Below are 20062 nucleotides of genomic sequence, written 5' to 3' on the forward strand. Positions count from 1 at the left end.
TGAGGCTCCCATGATGCATAGGTGTGCATTTGAAGCAATTGATAGAACTTTAAGGGATATTATGAGTTGTGATAAACCAATTTGTGAAAAGGTTACTTTACTTGGAGGTGATTTTAGATAGATCATCGTGCCTATCGTGATGAAGGGCTCCTGTGAAGATATTGTTTATAGGACACTATGTTACTCTCATTTATGCTAGAATGTAACCATTGGTTATGTAATGGATAATGGGTTTATTAGTTGGATTCAAGGGATAAGGGATGGAGTGGGTATTACAGAGAATTGTGATAGGTTACATTACTAGGATCACTTTTATTCCTAGCAGTTTGCAATTTCCACTTACTATGAGGCGGAGGCAGTTTCCTACATGGTCATTGCACATATATATGAGTCTATGTACACCTAGACACCAATGCATGTCTAGCCTTTTATACATGCATATACGAGAGAGAGAGAGAGAGAGAGAGAGAGAGAGAGAGAGAGAGAGAGAGAGAGATGTGTGTGTGTGTGTGTGTGTGAAAAAAGGGAGGAGAGGTGTAAAAGGAGTGAGAGATAGAGGTGTTGCAGGTAGAGGAGAGGGAGGGAGAGGTGAAAAAGGTGTAAAATATTACACGGCGCAGCGAACAGAATCTGAGAAAGAGATAGAGAGTACACAGCAGATAAGAGGAGAATTAGTAAATTCTTTAACTTCAAACAACTGATACAAAGATGGCTATGTCCACCCGTGCGCTTCCACTGTGTGAAGCTTAGATGGCGATCTAGACAGAAGATAGGTGAAGAGCTTAAGGCTAGCTGGAACAACAACTCTGACTGGGTGAAAGATGAGTGAGAGATGGCTGCGAAGGGGTTTAGCTTTTATAGCCCGTGAAGGTCGTTAGGTCGGCCTGCTGACCGACCTACCATATGAGCCTCCACTAGTCGGCCAGGGAATATTCCCTTAACCATTGGGCAGGGGGCGCTGCTCCCGGATCCCCGCCAGGGGGGCCGCTGGCCAAGTCAGGACTCAACCAATGTCCGGACTCACATTTGGCTTCTCCTCATAATGGGGGCCTTACAACTTTGAGCACCATGGATCATTGGTAGCACCTAATGAGGGTGGGGCATTGATCATATCTAACAAAAGGGGGGGAAGGAAGAGATAGAGGTTGTAGAGAGAGAAGAGAGATGAAAAGAGAGGAGGGAGGGAACAAGGGGAGAGAGAGAGAGAGAGAGAGAGAGAGAGAGAGAGAGAGAGAGAGAGAGGTAACAAATATATGAGAGAAAAGTCACAAAGAGAGGAGGGGGGTGAAAAGGGGTAGGGAGAGAGAGGGAGAGATGCAAAAAATAGTAAGAGAGATTCAAGATAGAGAGAAGATAGTGAGCAAGCATGTGATTTCTTACACTCAAGGATACAAAATATGCATATCGTATGTCTTTTGTTTATGATCAGGTGCAATGTCATATCTAATTGTAACATCCAAGGATCATATAGAGCTACTTCTAGATATCATGCAAAGCAAGTGTGGGTAAAGTTTACAAGTTTAGTGCATAAAAGGTATTGTATACATATATGAGAATCTATACACCTAAATGCAAATGCATGTCTATCCTTTTATGCATGCGAACACGAGAGAGAGAGAGAGAGAGAGAGAGAGAGAGAGAGAGAGAGAGAGAGAGAGTAAAAAGAGGGGAGAGATGTAAAAATGGTGTGAGAGAGAGGGGTCGCAAACAAAGGAGAGGGATAAACAAGGGGAGGGAGGGAGAGGTGGAAAGGAGGGGAGAGAGAAAGTGATGGGTGTTGTAGAGAGAGGAGAGAGATAAAAAGGGAAGAGACAAAGACGTGACAAATATGTGAGAGAAAAATCACAGAGGAGAGGTGTGAAAAAGGGTGGGGAGAGAGAGATTGGCAACAAATAGTGAGATAGATTCAAAAAAGTTAGAAAATAGTGACCAAGCATATGATCTCTTATGCTCGAGGACGCAAAAGAAGAATATGTGTTCATGTTATGGTTGTGCAATGGAAGCCAATTATATGATGTTTTTACACTGAAGGATGGCAAAGTTACTATGTGATAGGGAAGCGAAGTTTGCTTCCCTGTCACCTACTTCGTAGCAATGGGATAGCGTTCCTTGTGCACGAAGCGGGCAAGGAATGCTAGTAAGAATATTATTGACCATAAATGCTTTGTCGTATAAAGCTAATTTGACATCTCACCAAACAACATGGCCATTCTCCAAAGTCTCTTCCAAAGCCCACAATTCTTGGTGTTCGTGTCCACTAACCTACAATGCTCTTACCCATTACACTTCAAGTCTATCCTAACGAAAGTGCAATGGGAGAAAGCTTATTGAATTGTAAGGTAACTTACAGCTAACGATGAGCTAAGAGAAACTACTTTGAAGTAGGGACTACTCTCCATTGTGGCAAGTTTGGATACTATAATGCCTCATTGTCATGACATCATTCAATTTATATAGGGTCACAACAATGCACATAGAACATATATCTGAGTTAGGAGAAAATGAAAAGAGATTGGAAGAAAAGAAGTGAGCTCTATCATCACTTAGCATGCACATTCAAGAACATTCACACATGTAAATTGAGGAAGACACATTAGCGCTTCAAGCATGCAATCAGATTCATATGAATTTGACTACATGTCTATGAAAATGATATGCATTGAAATGGGTTATATGTTTCATGATGCTCACCTTTTACAATGCACATGTGTGAACATGCGCGTAATACACATGGGTATTAAAAAAAACCCACAACCATACCTATACATGAGCACACTCTTGTTTATGTCCAAGCACATGTGTGCATATTGCGTCCACGCACACACAACCACATCTGCATATCTACATGGAATAATACAACATGCACATGTAAAGTGTACTATTATAACCATTGAAGCATGTCCCCTTTGTTGTTTGTGAGCACTCACAAATGAGAAATGAGCGAGGCTTCGCTTTGCAACCTTTGCAAGCCGGCAACCATTCAATGCATGATTAGCGAGCTTGGTTAGGCAGTCCTCCTTCTGGGGAGGAGTCCAATGACTCACTCATGATTTTGTGGTGTGAGGTAACGAGCAAACCCGTTTAGTCCTTTGAGCGGATGATGTTGGGTTGGTAGATACATGAGGGCAGCCTATCGGAGCTGGCCATTAGAGCAATGTATATGATCTACATATACAGATTTTTGTAGTATGTGATTTTAGGATTAGGCTTAGTTAGGCCAATGGTAGGATGCTAATTGTTTTGTGAATTTTTATTAATTAAGGATTAGGCTAAGTTTAGGCTAATGGAATCATGGTAATCACTCCGAATTCATAGTGACTCTTTTGAATGCGCGTGGCGTCTTTTTACCGCTTAACGCGATTCTCCTCTCTCTCTCTCTCTCTCTCTCTCTTTGTGTCTGGTTCGTCATATCTGTCTGTCTCTCGGCTAACAGTGGCGCTGGACAGAGAGATAGGATTCATCCATGGGGCTTCTTTCCAATCGCGTGCCGCAGGAAGATCTGAAGCCCGGCGACCACATCTACTCCTGGCGTTTTGCTTACTCCTACGCCCACCACGGTACTTCTTCCTCTCTTTTTGTAAAACCCTACATCAAGATCACAGCTACATTCATGGAGTGCGGGGAACAGGGCCCTTGTTCGTCATCCATAATGAAGCACAAAGCCAATCCTCATGGTTCTCTTTCAAAAAGGGGGGGCGCGGGGGATTGGGGGGGGGGGGGGAAGACCTAGTCTGCCGTGCGTCCAGTTAATGATTTCATGCACTGAAGCCTGATGCATGCTATGGCTTATCCAAAAAAAGAACAAAAAATAATTTCTTTTCTGGTTTTTCCTGAGTTGATTCTTTGTTCAATCTAATCTGGCTATTTTCAAAGTACCAAGTTTCCTGTAACTACACGGATAGCTTCACGCATTCATATAGGCTGAAGTCCTTCAAATGCCGCTGATTGTCAATTGTACGATCATTCATCTGAGGGGACTGCTGAAATAATATTGTCTATGAAGATCATGTACATAACTAGTACACTCACTATAAGTTTTAGACAATTTTCCACTGTAATTCCCACATTGTGAATTATGACAGCATCATGAGCTTCTGCGAGGGAGGGACTGCATGCCTAGCTAGGAGCCAGCAGCCCCCTGCGCCCAACTGCACCTAGCTAGGTGTGTGGTGCTTCCGAAGCTGAAGCTCATGATGTTGAACTCTACAGCAAAAAACAAGGGAAAAGAGCTCCTTTTCCACATGGGAAAATGTCAAAAACTTCTCGTGATTACCTTCTTATACTTCGAATCCCAAGTTTAAGGCCTTTGCTCATCACTGTTGCAATGACACAAATGAATGGAGTGTGGGGGTTGGAAATGAATGTAGAAGTTGTGGTCACGTGTGCTTTAGATTGCTGTGCATATCTCTCCCTACCACTTCTTTGATATAGACTGGTCCTCCTTTGATGCTGGGGTTGTGTTATAGGAGGGGACTGGCTGCAACACCTGTACATCTTGGGCATATGGCGCTGTATTTAACTTGTTGTCTTGAGTTTACTGTGGGTCCACATTCTTACATCTGTGTTTTCTGCTCCACCTTATGTCTGATTTCTGCACATGCAGCACTTGCATCTGCTCAAGGATGTCTTACTTTGATGACTGCTCCCTCTAGTGGACATGGAAATGTTGTCAGCCAATGATACGATGTGAGGTCTAGGAATGAAGGAACATCAGAAGGATGGCTTTCGAATAGTTAGAAGTCCTAGACCTAGGATTGGCTAGGGTTGAGTATTTAATTTTTGCTGTAATCATGTTGATTAGATCATACAGTCCAATTGTACTTTAATGCTTGTGCACGTATGACTTTTGAAAATGTATGTAGAACAGTCTCCTGCCTAGCTGTTTAGTTAGCTCTTCAAATTATTTCTGCGTTCTAATTTCCTTTAGACATAACCTAATGGAAGCAACAACATCAATGCTCCCCTTATGGGCAATGGAAGAGAGACCAAGAAAGGGAATAGGTATGGTAATGTCAACTTATTTCAAAATAGCACATATCATCCATATGGTTAGCATGCCTCAAAACTTTTACTAGGATTGTTGGATAAGGTCTATTGTCCTAGATTTAAGTACCCCAACATAGTACAATATATGGGTCAAGAACACAAAGATATTTGTAATTCAAAGCCCATCTTATATTATTAATTTTGTGCCAAAGCAATGCCGTCCTCTTGATGGTGCCATCTCTCGGCTGCTCAAATGAGAAATACTGTTCTCTTCTTGTTCTAGCCATTACAATGTATTCCAAAAATGGGGGTTATGTGCGATTACTCAGTTCTTGGGCAAGTTTCCCAAAAGTTGAACATTTGCCAAAATTTGTGTATTATCAACAATCAAAAAACTGTCTCAATGATGGCACCTTTTCTGGAGCATACTTATTTGAATGCCAAGGTTTCTGTTTTCCCCTTCTGTGTTCTGTGAAATGTCTAGGTTTTGTAAACCTGTAAGAACTTTGAGCAGATTCTACAGGGTTGGAACTTGGAAAAATGCATGTTCTCCAGAAGATCTGCTGAAATCTACATTGGTTAGGAATCATATTTTACTTCCACAATTAGAAGATACAAAGTTGTCCAAAAGTTAACCAGTTAGCACGTCTGGAAATTGTACAAACCATTTGGTAGTAACTAGTTTTTTTTCTTTCTTATTCCTGCAGTTTGATTCCATTTCTTCTTATCAAAGCACTCTATTTGTAGATTTTATATCCAATATGTTAATAACTTTAAAATATGTAATTGTCTTTTGTCATCAAGTATGAAGGATGATAAGGTAATTGTTTCCCATTATTTCTTATTCAAAGTTGAAAGCGCTCCATCTGTATTTAATTTGTGTATTTACATACATCCGAAACTCTAGAGTATAGATCAACTTTATTGTGGAGTGTGAGGAAAGGTGGGCATGGGTTTGTTTAGATTGTTTCTTTTGTTCATGTGAGGTTACTTACTTTCATAAACTTCTGATCATAATATATTGCAGGCATTTACGTTGGAGATGGGAATGTCATTCATTTTACTAGAGGGCGTGGTCAAGAAGTTGGTACTGGCACGTTTCTGGACAAATTTTTAACAAGCTCATCCCCTAGTCAGGGTTCTAGGCAATGTGAAAAATGTGCTACCAATGAGGACAGCAATGGAGTGATTTCATCCTGCCTGGAATGTTTTCTCTCTGGGTGTCCACTTTATCGTTTTCAATATGGAGAAAACACAGCAGTTTTTCTTGCCAAAGCACGAGGAGGAACATGCACTCTTGCTGTGTCGGATCCACCAGAAGTAGTTCTTAAACGTGCGAATTACCTATCACAGAATGGGTTTGGATTATATCATGTTTTTCAGAACAACTGTGAGGACTTTGCCATTTATTGCAAGACGGGGCTTCTGGTCATGGATGGAAATGCTATTGGAAGAAGCGGACAGGCAGTTTCATTTGTTGGAGCACCTTTGGCAGCAGTGTGCTCGTCTCCCTTGAAATTTCTTTTGACTGAACCCTGGGGGATGGTTGTGGTAAGTGCAGGAGTCTACTGCGTCAGCAGATATTGTGCAGATATTGGTGTTCGAAAAGATGTTGCCAAGGTATCAGCTGAAGATCTGGTTTTGAGGCTTGCTCCAATCACAACCCAAGTTCAACCATTGCTCCTAGGCCCTCAGGATTAGCAGGGTGGTGTGGCCTTTATTCTTTGGAAATACTACAGTACTTTTGAGTATTTGTGAACATGACATCCTAGGACCCAGAGACATTTTCCACATGTAACCATATTGGAGGGGTGATTGAATCCTGACCACTGGACATTTGTCCCTATAGGAAAAGAATAGTTTGGGTTTCACTTATTTTTAATATTATCGAATTCACTTCTAGCATTTTTAAGGCATTGAGTTTACTGTGGTCAGGTTTATATGCAGATGACAATTCCTTTGAAGGCATCAAGTTCATTGTGTGCAGTCCTCATAAGGCATCAAATTTATTGTGACCAGTTTTAAGTGGCTGTTTATGATATCATTGAATATTGAGTGTAATATGCAGGAATAGTTTACTTGGTCCCAGTTGTCTTAAACATTTGCATCTGAAGTGCAGCTTTTTGCTTTATGGATCCTTGGTGCTCAGGGAGGAACTATAGTACTACCAGTATAGCTGGTACAAGGTTGCTCGGAGGCAACAATGTGTTTGTTTGTTTGTTTGACAATAATTGATTCAAAGAGAGAATGAGAAAAGAGTAGGTTATTAATACTTTTGTGCTCGTGGTGCATTCATCTACATAAGTCACCTCTTTTGTGTAGGGTATATCATCCAGTTGAGCACACTTGATCAAGACCAGAAATGCAAACAGGTTGAGGGCTGCAGAGAATGCAGATCTGATCTTATAGGCTCAAAACTTTGTTTGAAAGTCTGGGTATAGAATTTTGTGTTCCAGACAGAATTTCTGCATTTTTTCTAGACTAGCAGTATGTTCAATATTGTCCCTTTCGGCCAGCATATCTTCCTTATGTGATTGTAAATTCGCTTTCTTCTCCCTTACTTTTGTTGCCGGCTTGCACATGCGGTGCAGGGCCCCAGGGGGGTGGTGTGGGTTGAGGGTGCATGTGTGTGTGGGGTTCTGGGGTTGGGTCAAAAGAAAAGCACAAAACAACATTCCAACATGATAATCAATGCACATACTAAGTATAAACCCAAGATGCGCCATGGCTACTATAATAGTGTGTGCATGTGTAATCGGGGTTTTGGGGTAGAAGAATAGCACCAAAAAACATAAACTAAAAGGACAACACAACATGATAATCAATGCACACCAAAAGCATAAACCCAAGCTGCATCATGGCTACTACAATAGTATGCACTCTGCCAGATAATCCTTGGTAGTAAAGCACATAAGTAATGAAGTAATGGTGCAGAGAGGAATTATAGGAAAGGAGGCCTGATGATTGCCCATCACTACTTAACCACTAGTGAGATAGCCACAAAACCAAAGTCATCCTAGAACATCAGGATTCCCTAGGATGCTCACATGTACTGATTTTCTTGGCACGCCCCGAGATGCCCCCATTTGGAAAGTATGCTAGAACTCAGCCATATCAAGATCCACCACAAACTTGAAGGTAGTATATCCACATTTAGGTAGTACATGTGCATGTGTGTGTAGGGTTTTGGGGTTGTGTAAGAAGAATAGCACTTAACATAAACTAAAAGGACAACACAACATGATAATCAATGTAGAGTAAGCATAAACCCGATGCGCACAAGGTTTTGCGGTTGGTTGAAGAATAGCACAATACAACATAAACTAAAAGGACAACACAACATGATAATCAATGTACATTAAGTATAAACCCAAGATGCATCATGGCTACTACAATATTGTGCACTTTGCTAGATAATCCTTGGTAGTAAAGTGATGCAAGTAATAAAGTAGTGATGTAGAAAGGAATTAAAGGAAAGAGACTTGATGATTGCCCATCACTACTAGCCACTAATAAGCTAGCCATGAAACCAAACTCATCCTAGAGTATCAGCATGCCTTAGAATGCTCACATGTACTCATCATAGAGTATTGGCATGGCCCGATATGTCCCCATTTGAAAAGGATGCTAGAGCTTAGCCATATTAAGATCCACCATGGACTTGAAGGTAGTACATGCACATTTAGGTAGTTTTGCTTGATTGTAAGCAATGTCTCAAGACTCCGTGGCCCTTATGTTGAGATATCGAGCTCCACTCGTGATATGCCAGGGTGACCGTTGTGCATTTATGTCATCGACTTGTTAGCTGCAGATGCGGTTGGTACACCGCCCATGAATAATAGCTAGATGACAGCTATCCTTATTTACTCTAGTTCGTGGCTCACTTAGTATGCCACCTTAGTTAGTTGAGTTTGGTTTGAGACCCATATATAGGGTTTTTCTATTTCTATGTACTTGAGTTCTTTTTGGCTTACACAACTAAGAAGAGGAAAACTGTTTTCAGCCTCCACCTGTGTGTGTATTCCCCCATTGTGCAAGCAAGAAAGCTACAAGTGAGACTCCTTCCTTCTCTTCCACAATCGTGACATGGTATCAGAGCCTGGTTCGTGGTAAGGAGCTCAAGAAAGCAAACCAAGTTCGTGGTGTTCTGGTAAGAGAGGACTAGTGTTGCTTTCATTTTTCGAGTTTGGGAGCAAGTCTCTGCAGGTAGCACAGCTGGAAAGTGCAAGAGTGCATTGTCTCAGATTGAGACGCCCTTCGCGGTGTAGCAAGAGGGCATTATATGCTGCGGGATAGAGCTTTAGCCCTTGGTTGCCCTGTTTTTTTTATTCGAGGCCATTTCGGGGCCTGTTTTGGAGGCGGAAGGTTTTCGTACGCACTCAGGAAAAGGCCCTGTTTTATGCTGTGCGACCACTGTTCTACAGGTCAGTGAAAAGTTACTGTAGAAATTGCATCATATGCCTGTGCGCAGAGACATTGGGAGTTACAGAATCATCCTTGTTGCCTGTTGATGCAAAATCGTCACTAGGAAGTGACTGTGTGGTCAAATACCACTTTCGTCAGTTTTGCAGATTTGCCCTTGTGAGGCTGAAGCTGTGTTTTTTGCTGTGACATAATTTTTTGTAGTGTTCTGTAATGGCGTCTGATTCTCTTTCACAGATTGTCACTGAAAAGCTTGACAAGAACAACTTCCAAGCATGGAAGTTTAGAATGACGAATTTCCTTATGGGAAAAGGATATTGGGAATTCGTTGTAGGAAATGAAGAAGAACTAGTTCTTTCTGATGTTTCCAATCAACAGCAAATGCAGGCATTTAAAGAATGGCATGAGAGAGCCAGAAAAGTTATGTACTGGCTGTCTATCAGTACTTCAGACTCTATGATTGTGCATATTCAGGATGCAAGTACGCCAAAGGAGGCATGGGATACTTTGTCAAAAATGTATAGCACAAATACACAAGCCAGGAAAATGCAGCTCAAGCAAGAGTTGCACAATGTGCAAAGAGAAAGTATGAGCATCAATGACTACCACATGAAGGTGAAGAAGATTGTAGATGCACTTGCTTCCATTGGGTCGCCAGTGGAAGATGATGATTTAGTTTCTGTGACCTTGAATAGTCTAGGAAAGGATTATGCACAGTTCCGAACATCCATTTCTGTCCGTGAAAGATTTCCTGATTTTGAGGAGTTGATTGCTCTTCTAATTTCTGAGGAGCAGAGAAATGGTGGTGCATCTTCTTCAGGAGGAACTTCAAAAGAAACTGTCTTCTACTCAAATGCTGGAAGAGGTAGAGGCAGAGGTAGAGGAGGCCGATCTGGAGGCTGTGGTAGAAATCAGAATATGCAGCAAACTCAAGAAAAACAGTCCTATGAAGGAGGACGTGGTAACTCTAGAGGCAGGGGGACCCAAAGAGGTCGTGGTGTGGATGGCAAAGAGGCCAAAATACAAACAGCAATGTTGAATGCTACTACTGTGGTAAAATGGGTCATATGGCTAAAGACTGCTATAAAAAGCAGAATGACATCATGAATGGAAAATTGCAACAAGGAAATTATGCATCTTCTAGTAGACAGGGTGATGACAGAAATGAGCATTTGTTTATGGTGCAGCACATGACCAATTCTGTGACAAGTGTAGAAGAAAGCAACGATGTGTGGTATGTTAACTCAGGTGCATCAAACCATATGACAGGTCATGCAGAATGGATGCAGGATGCAAGGAAAATGGAAAAACCAGGATTTGTGGAGACTGGTGATGATACTGCACATCCTATTGTGCAGATTGGAAAAATTTCTTTGTCTATGTAGGATGGGAAAAAGAAATACCTGTCGGATGTATTTCATGTCCCGAATATCACCAAGAACCTGGTTTCTGTTGGTCAAATGGTTGAGCAGGGCTTGCAAGTCAGATTTAATTCTCATGGATGCTTTGTTGAGGATATGAAAAATAAAGGTCGCTTGATAGTAAAAGGAAAGAAGAAGGGCAGAATATTTACGTTGGATGCAGACATGCCTGAATTGAGTGCAGCAATGTTTGCACATGGGACCGGTGTAGTTGCAGATATTGATATCTGGCATAAACGCATTGGTCATGTTAATGTACGACGACTTAAATCAATGCAAGCCCAAAATATTGTTGCAGGATTGCCTAAATTCAAGGTTGCAGAAATGCATAAGGTATGTGAAGCCTGTCAGTTTGGAAAACATGTAAGGAAACCATTTCCTAGACATGTTCAAGAGAGTAAGAAGCCATTGGAATTAATCCACTCTGACGTGTGGACTACTAAAGCTGCATCTCTTGGAGGCTGTCATTATTTTATCACTTTTATTGATGACTATAGCAAAAAAGTTTGGGTGTATTTTATGAAAAAGAAAAGTGAAGTTTTTGGGCATTTCAAAACTCTTAAGGAGCATGGCATAAAGCAGCAATATTCATGCAGGCATACCCCACAACAAAATGGAATTACAGAAAGGAAAAACAGGCATATTGGAGAGGTATCTCGTGCCATGCTCAACGAAAAAGACTTGCCAGATTTTTACTGGGCTGAAGCAGTTGCTACAGCAGTCTACATAATGAACAGGACTCCCACTGCAGCAATACATGGGATGACTCCAGAGGAGACGTATACTCGTAGGAAACCAGATATTTCTCATTTGAAAATTTTTGGCTGCATTGCCTATGTTCATGTGCCAGATGAGTTGAGATCCAAGTTGGATCCAAAAGCTGAGAAGTGCATCTTTATTGGTTACTCTCTGCAGTAGAAAGGGTATAGATGCTATAACCCTTCTACTCGTAAGTTTACAGTGAGCAGAGATGTTGTTTTTGATGAGATGAGTAGCTGGTATAAACCAGTAAATGTGATTGATGATGTAGATGCACAAAATGGTAATGTTGCACAGAATTCACAGCAGCAGTCACAAAATATTAGTGGACATGGAGTGTCCTCTAGCAGTGGTTCACATTCTTCGCCATGAATAGACAGATTGAGATCAGGAGAATCTCCTCAAAACAATACAGATAGTGGTATGCAGGTTTCACGAAAAGGAAAAGAGAAGGTAGATCAGCCGATGTTTGATGTGAATGCAGGTCACTCTTATGTGGATGGTGAATCCAGTGGCTCAGAACAGAGCATTGATGATGAGTTGGGTATTCCTTCTATTGTTATACCTGGAGTAAGGAAGATCAGGGATGTTTTGAGAGCACCTGGAGTGAACCTACTTTGCGCAGGTCTACCAGAGCTAGGTATCCTGTGGACAAGTTGAAATATGATGGATTTACAGCCATTCACTATGCCTATATGGTCAAAGTGATACAAGAACCAGAACCCACTTCTTTTGAGCAAGCCATGGGAAAAGAAAAATGGGAGAAAGCCATGGATGAAGAAATGGATGCCTTGGAAGCAAATGCTACATGGGAATTGGTACCTTTGCCTAAAGATAAGAATGCAATTGGTTGTAAGTGGGTTTATAAGGTGAAGCACAATGCAGATGGTTCTGTGAACAGATACAAGGCAAGATTAGTAGTCAAGGGGTATACACAAACATATGGCATTGATTATGAAGAAACATTCAGTCCGGTTGCAAGGATGGAAACCGTAAGAGCAGTCATTGCTATGGCTGCATCAAAGGAATGGTCTTTACATCAGATAGATGTAAAGAATGCTTTCTTGCATGGTGATTTGCAAGAAGAGGTATATATGGAGCAGCCACCAGGTTATGTGCATGCTGTTCATCCTGAGTTTGTTTGCAGGTTGAAGAAAGCCTTGTATGGCTTGAAGCAAGCACCTAGAGCATGGTCTGACAAGATAGGACAATATCTTGTCACTATTGGCTTTCAAATTTCCAAGGCAGATTTCTCACTTTATGTGAGAAAAACAGAGAAAGGTATTATGCTACTTGTCATTTATGTTGATGATTTGATTATGACAGGTGATAGTGATGAAGATATCCTTCATGTGAAAATGCTATCGAAGCAGAAGTTTGAGATGAAGGATTTGGGAGAGCTGCGTTATTTCTTGGGCATTGAGGTGATTAGATCACCAAGTGGGATACGGCTCTTGTAGAGGCAGTATGGATTGGACATGCTGTCCAAATATGGGATGACAGGCTATAAGCCTATTTCAGTTCCTTTGGAGCAGAATGTGAAGCTGAGCACAGATGTAGGTGAGCTTCTTGAAGACCCTACTATGTACAGATGCATAGTAGAAAGTTTGATTTATATGACTATTACCAGGCCAGATTTGAGCTATGTTGTTGGATTGGTAAGTCAGTTTATGCAGGCTTCAAGGAAACCGCATTTGGATGCGGCTAGACGCATACTCAGGTATGTGAAGTCCACATTGTAGTATGGACTATTTTATGAGACAGGGGTTCAGATACAGTTGCATGGATACACTGATGCTGATTGGGCTGGTAGTATTTTTGATAGACGATCTACCACTGGATATGTGTTCTCTTTTGGGAGTGCTGTAGTCACTTGGAGCAGCAAGAAACAGCCTACTATTGCCTTGTCGAGCACAGAGGCTGAGTACAGGGGTGCAGCAATGGCTGCATGTGAGGTAGCTTGGTTGCATAAGCTACTTTATGATATGCATCAGCCTATAGATGGGCCAGTTGTCATTTATTGTGACAACATGAGCAGTATACACTTGGCAAATAACCCAGTCTATCATGCTAGAACAAAGCACATTGAGGTGCATTATCACTATGTGCGGGAGAGGGTTTTACTAGGTCTTATTGATCTAGTTTATGTCAGCACAGAGGATCAAGTAGCTGACATATTCACGAAGGCATTGGGCGCAGAGAAGCTGCGCAAGTTCAGAGACCTGCTTGGTGTGCAGGAATTGGGATTGAGCTCGAGGGGGAGTGTTGAGATATCGAGCTCCACTCGTAATATGCTAGGGTGACCGTTGTGCATTTATGTCACCGACTTGTTAGCTGTAGATGCAGTTGGTACACCGCCCATGAATAATAGCTAGATGATAGCTATCCTTATCTACTCTAGTTCGTGGCTCAGTTAGTATGCCACCTTAGTTAGTTGAGTTTGGTTTGAGACCCATATATAGGGTTCTTCTATTTCTATGTACTTGAGTTCTTTTTGGCTTACACAACTAAGAAGAGGAAAACTGTTTTCAGCCTCCACCTGTGTGTGTATTCCCCCATTGTGCAAGCAAGAAAGCTACAAGTGAGACTCATTCCTTCTCTCCCACAATCGTGACACCTTACACTAGATAAGCATCGAAGAGTGTAAATGTGAGTGAACTCTAGTAAACAAGTCCACATGATCCACCACACCAAAGTATGAGCGCACCACCATACCCTCTCACTATCCTAATGTGCTCCTCTTTAGTGAGAGCAACATGAGGTGTGAGTGCAACATTGGTAGATTGAAGAATCCTTCATTCGGGTCAATCAATGGCCCAAACTTAATCAAGATAGAGACCATTATGCAACCTCCATCTTTGGTGACCCATATGATCACCATTATCACCAATTGTAGCAACAAGATATCCTTTAAATCTTGGATGAAGTAACTTGTATAGTTTAGCAAAATCTTTGTTCATTTTAAGTCTCAAAATGGAAGCTTGCATAGTAGAGATGGTGTCACTAGTGTGTGCATATCTAACTCCATCTATAGAGATTGGTGATTCCACTATGTGACCATTGAAGATCTTTGTGTTAACTAGAAAGTCATGCTCTTGTTTGAATAGAAGAGGAAGATCACAATTGAACACCATCACTAGCTTCTCCTCGCCTCAAGGTCAATTCTTGGAGAAAGTGCTTTTTTTGTATCCACAATTTGTCCCTCATACAAAGCAAAAAATTGACTCTAAAAAGGTGGTAGAAAACGACTCTTTGTGGAATTTGAAGGTGTACAACAAATTGTAACAATGTTTGTGGAAGGGTTATAGTTGACTTGGCAAGTGCTTGCTTGTGGTGTTATGATTAGGACAACTTGTGGAAATGGAAAAACACAAGACAAAACATGATAACATGGAGAGGGTGCTTACCTTAAGACAGTGGAGCCTATGTCATTGTGTGATGATTTGGAAAAAATAAGACTTGAGTAGAGAATAAGATAAGGCTTGAAGAGGGAATAAAAGTTGAGGAGAGTAAGACTTGAGTAGAGGCTTTTGCTGGGAGAGGTATGTACTCTTTGGGTGACTTATACTTGGGTTATGGTTAGCTCAATTGGCAGTCGAAAGAAGGGGTCTCACTATTGTGAAGACACCATTGAGATTAGTGTGGATGTGCACTTTACCACAAAGGGCAACGAATTCCGTTGCAGACATGATGAATGCAATGAATAAAGTATTGCAAGATTACATACCACCTCTTACTATGCCTTTTCTAAATGATGTGTTGATAAAAGGGTGCATAAAAGAGAATAAAGATGAAGAATTGAATGAATAGGGATGTAGTAGGTTTATTGTTGCTGGACACATTACTAACTGTGAAAAGATCTTAACTAGGCTTGAAGAGGTAAATTTGACTCTTTCAGGGCAAAAGTCAATTTGTAGAAGCATTGATGATAAAGATATTTCCCCTTCAATTATGTAGACATTATGGGGCTCAAAAAGCTACATTTGGAGGTGATTAATCACATCATTTACATAATTTCGAGTAAATATGAAGTATTTTAGCTAGTGTACTTGTTTCTATAGTAGTATGATTTCAATTATATGATTGAGTTATATATATGTATTGCATGGGACAAAATGTGGTTACTATTATACACACCTTTGTACGAAAGAGGTCCATTTATTGGACTTATTTGTCACTTCTTGCAAAAAGGATGGCATGAAAGGAAGAGATGGTCGATTGGTTTAAGAATATGGATTTTGACATTGTGCACAATTTAGTCCTTTCCTTCCACAAGGAATAAGTGTCATTGCAAAAATCTAATTCTTGGATATATATGAAAGTACAATTCTGTATAAAAATTTGTTATGGTCCATTACTTGCATACTTGTAGAGGATATAATGAATTTTTCTATTGAGGATGTTCAAGTGCTAGAGGAGGAGGATGGATACATGTGTGGGTGGAGGTCATGGTTGAATGCATGAATTCTCTTACACCACATCCATGGGGTCGATAAACAAATAAGATTAGATATGCCGCATGTGTGGGTGGAGGGCATACTTGAATACATGAATACATGAATTCTCTTACACCACATCCATGGGGGAGACAAACAAGTAAGATTAGATATGTTGCAATTTGATGATATGGTGTATATATGATGCATGCAGTAATCATTTGAATAATTTGAGTCATATATGGGAATTCTCACATGTGTTTAGACATTTATGTACATTCATACATAAGAGTTGGAGGTCATAAGGCAATTTTGACATTTTAGATGGTTGATGTAGTATGGGACGCATATTCAATGTTTCCACATAATAGCTTCATTGGATCAGCTTATCATTTGATTGTCAAATTCTTTAAAGGATTCCAAAGAGTTGGAAACATAATAAATTCTTTGATATACTACTCCTTGGTTCCTTCATTTAGTTTTGACATTGTCTTTTACAAGGATTAAATTATGTCTTTGTGCACATTGTGTTGTATAAATATTCGATCATGTTGTTTCACATTGCACACTTGAATTAGTTAATGGTGATATATATAATGGATCAATGTCTCCCCAATGCATATAATTATTCATGTGCCCATGCCAAGTTATCATGCTCATGGTTGGAAAAGAAGGATAATCTACATGACACATGCTTGATTCTAATTTTCATTCCTTGCTTTATTATGTGAATAATCACAATGCAAGTACTAGGGTGCTTGCTTGGGCCAACAACTTGTCTCACATTGTAGTGAGTGGAAACTTTTCGTGGAGTTGCTATCCATATACCTAATCCAAGTTATCACACTCATGCTCGAAAGAGAGAACTCTTCTACATGGCACATATTTGATTGTAATTTTCATTCCTTGCTTTTATTACTTGAATCATCATAAGATTAGGGGTAGAATACTTCTTGGGTTGACACAATCTCATGTTGTGGTAACTCAACACTTTTCCTTGAGTAATTGTCGTGATTTGAAAGGGGCCTAACACTGGCTTTAATGGCTCTAGGCGGGCTCCCAAACACGCCAAACAACCCCACATAGCATTGCGGCCAGGAGCATCTGAGTAGTATAAATAATTGTTCCCATTGCTATGTTTGTAGAGATAATTTCAGATTGTAGTCCAACTAATTATCCTTCCCAACTCCACGCAAATGAGTTTCCCATACGTAGTTGACTATCTCACCTCGAATCACACACATTAAGGGCACCCCTCAGTCAACTATTGTGGCCCCTACGGCTCTCCTACAACCCAGGGATTGGCCTCTAGATGTGCCGTCTAAAATATATAACACATCGTAACATGCTCCTCTCTTGATATTTATTGTTGTAGGAAATTGTTTATAACCTCACATAATCGTTCCTCAAAAAATAAATGTGCCAACGTACAACTAAGGATCATCTTGCACTCCATATAGGCAACGGGTTTGCAAAAAATTGCTATGCATCCAAGGAATTCATTTTGATACTATTCCTATATGCACATGCAACGTGTCGTGCCACATGGTGCTCAAACAATTCTAACTAATAAAACAACCACGTGACATGGGAAACCATTCGTTTCATAATTTATTCTAGTATAGCATAGCGTTGAAGAGATGGAATTGAGCTAATCCATGCTTCCACTCCTTTAAATATTTGCTAAAATCCTAAATGCCTTACTACGATACATAAATATTTGGTTCTTCATTGAAAAGATGTAAAATTTCAACATTCATTTCATATCTATATCTCATATATATCAATTTTTATATTTTGTATCATTTTACATAGAAACTACCCTTACTCGGTTAGTTTAACAAAAAATGAGCGTAGAATGAGGCTAAACCCCATGCCTACTGCTTGCTCACTACACATTTGTATTTGTTTCGTCAAATTTTCTATTTTTGTAGGCTCAAAATTCATTTTTTTCTAGTTTTTATATTTTTTTTTTAATTTTTATTATCACAATTAATTATCATTTTGCAATTTTTAATCACAAAACAAAGAAACATATCCATGATAATTAGCATGCAATATTTTACCCCATATGGACCATTACTTTAATCAATTTTATCAACTATCATCATATTTTTTATTTTACAGGTTTTGTGTGACTTGAATAATTAAATTTTGCATTATAATAAACACCAATTCTGAAATTTTAGAATTATAGCACTCGAACACAATGCATATTACTTCCATATTAAATTTCAACCCATATGCACCTCAATTTCGTTATGAAAATGGAAATAGAATCAAATTTCCTTTGAAGCCAATACTTATTGAGAAATACTCTAAAAAATTGCAATGATTTTTTATGATCTCTATGTTGCTTAGGCAACTCATTGTAATGGTACACATAGCCACTAACAACGACCTTCACACTCCTTTGATCCATTGCTCACATTGTACCATGTTCCAACATCCATTCCCCCTCATCCTCTCAACCTGTATGAACATCGATTATGGCAACAGAGAAAGAGGAGAGAGAAACACTAAAAACTAAACTTTTGATAGAATGCTTCATTTTGCACGATTTTTGCGACGATTTGGAGAGAAAAAATTCAGCATCTCATGGCCAAGGTTGCTCTACAGATTTAACAGTTTGTGAAATGCCATTTTTTGGAGGAATCCTGCAGTGTGCCTAATAATGCATCCCCTTGGAAGATTTTATGGGTTTTTAACCCCCTTAAGCTTAATTACTTTAAAAAATGGTTTAGCCCTCATATGTTTGCACCTGTATGAACATCGATTATGGCAACAGAGAAAGAGGAGAGAGAAACACTAAAAACTAAACTTTTGATAGAATGCTTCATTTTGCACGATTTTTGCGACGATTTGGAGAGAAAAAATTCAGCATCTCATGGCCAAGGTTGCTCTACAGATTTAACAGTTTGTGAAATGCCATTTTTTGGAGGAATCCTGCAGTGTGCCTAATAATGCATCCCCTTGGAAGATTTTATGGGTTTTTAACCCCCTTAAGCTTAATTACTTTAAAAAATGGTTTAGCCCTCATATGTTTGCACCGCTGGCAAGTATTTCAGGTAAAATTAGAGGCCCAAATGAACTTGAATTCAAGATGTGAAAATATGATACGTTCATAGCATTGTTTTTTATTGACTTGGCCTCCTAGATGCTATTTTCAACTTTCAAATCAAGTAGCTGATTTGTAACATAAAAGTCACATCTCTTTCAATGGGCCACCTAATGGACACTTCCAACGTGTTTTGGGCCACCCGCTTTTGCTTAGAAAACTCTGGTATCTCTTTAATTTTACCACAAATGCTTCATTGTTTTCTTCAAATTTGGAGCATAGTCGTATCTTTTCTTGGTGACCACAGGATAGGGTGACTCAAGATGTCGAACCCATAGATTAATCTGATAGACATAAGAAGGATCAAGCTACTTCAAATAAAATACACAACATAACATAGAACATAGCTCTTGCTCTGCCCCATAATAAAGATTAAGGTATGAATTCCACAAGGGATAGGCCAAGCATAATTTGACAAAAAGATTAGGAGCTAGTTTCCAACCAACTACTCCATCACAAAGCGACTAAAAGAAATTTATCAAAGAGGTAATCCTAAGTGGTGGTATGACTCGCCTACTTGACCTAGGATAACTAGGGATAACTATACTAGAAACTTCTACTAGGTGAGTACTTTTATAGCATGGTCCACTTGAATTTATATGCATTTTTTATTTTTCTCTCTATTCTTCATTAGTTGGTACTTGGATGTGTAAAAAGGAGGGAGCTAAGCATATTGTGACCCAAGGAGAACAGGGCATCGGACTCAGGTTCAGTATCGGTATCCAAGAACGTACCAAGCTCTCGCGATATGACACTAAACCCTTTTTCCCCGCCGACTTTTATTTTTGCTCCAACCATCCTTATTTTCTTTTGGCTAGATGCTACCCCCAAGGAAAAACATTGGCCCTTGGTTTGTCTTGTCCCCAGGAACCTACTAGGTCTTTGTAAGGTGATAAATATTTACTCTTTTGATTTTTTTT

General features: G+C 40.0%; 1 protein-coding gene across 1 annotated transcript; it reads left to right on the forward strand.

Annotated features, from left to right (window-relative positions):
• The first annotated feature begins 3344 nt into the window (after nt 1-3344).
• Nucleotides 3345-6898, forward strand: LOC148040242 (protein LEAD-SENSITIVE 1-like). Its single transcript, XM_087697942.1, has 2 exons — nt 3345-3557; nt 6014-6898. The coding sequence occupies exons 1-2, from the start codon at nt 3464-3466 to the stop codon at nt 6685-6687; spliced, it is 768 nt and encodes a 255-aa protein (XP_087554068.1). The 5' UTR covers nt 3345-3463; the 3' UTR covers nt 6688-6898.
• Nucleotides 6899-20062: the final 13164 nt, after the last annotated feature.

The sequence above is a fragment of the Lygodium microphyllum genome, chromosome 2, assembly GCF_053477565.2.
Source record: "Lygodium microphyllum isolate KBCC chromosome 2, Lygodium_microphyllum_v1.1.10, whole genome shotgun sequence".
Lineage (NCBI taxonomy): Eukaryota > Viridiplantae > Streptophyta > Polypodiopsida > Schizaeales > Lygodiaceae > Lygodium > Lygodium microphyllum.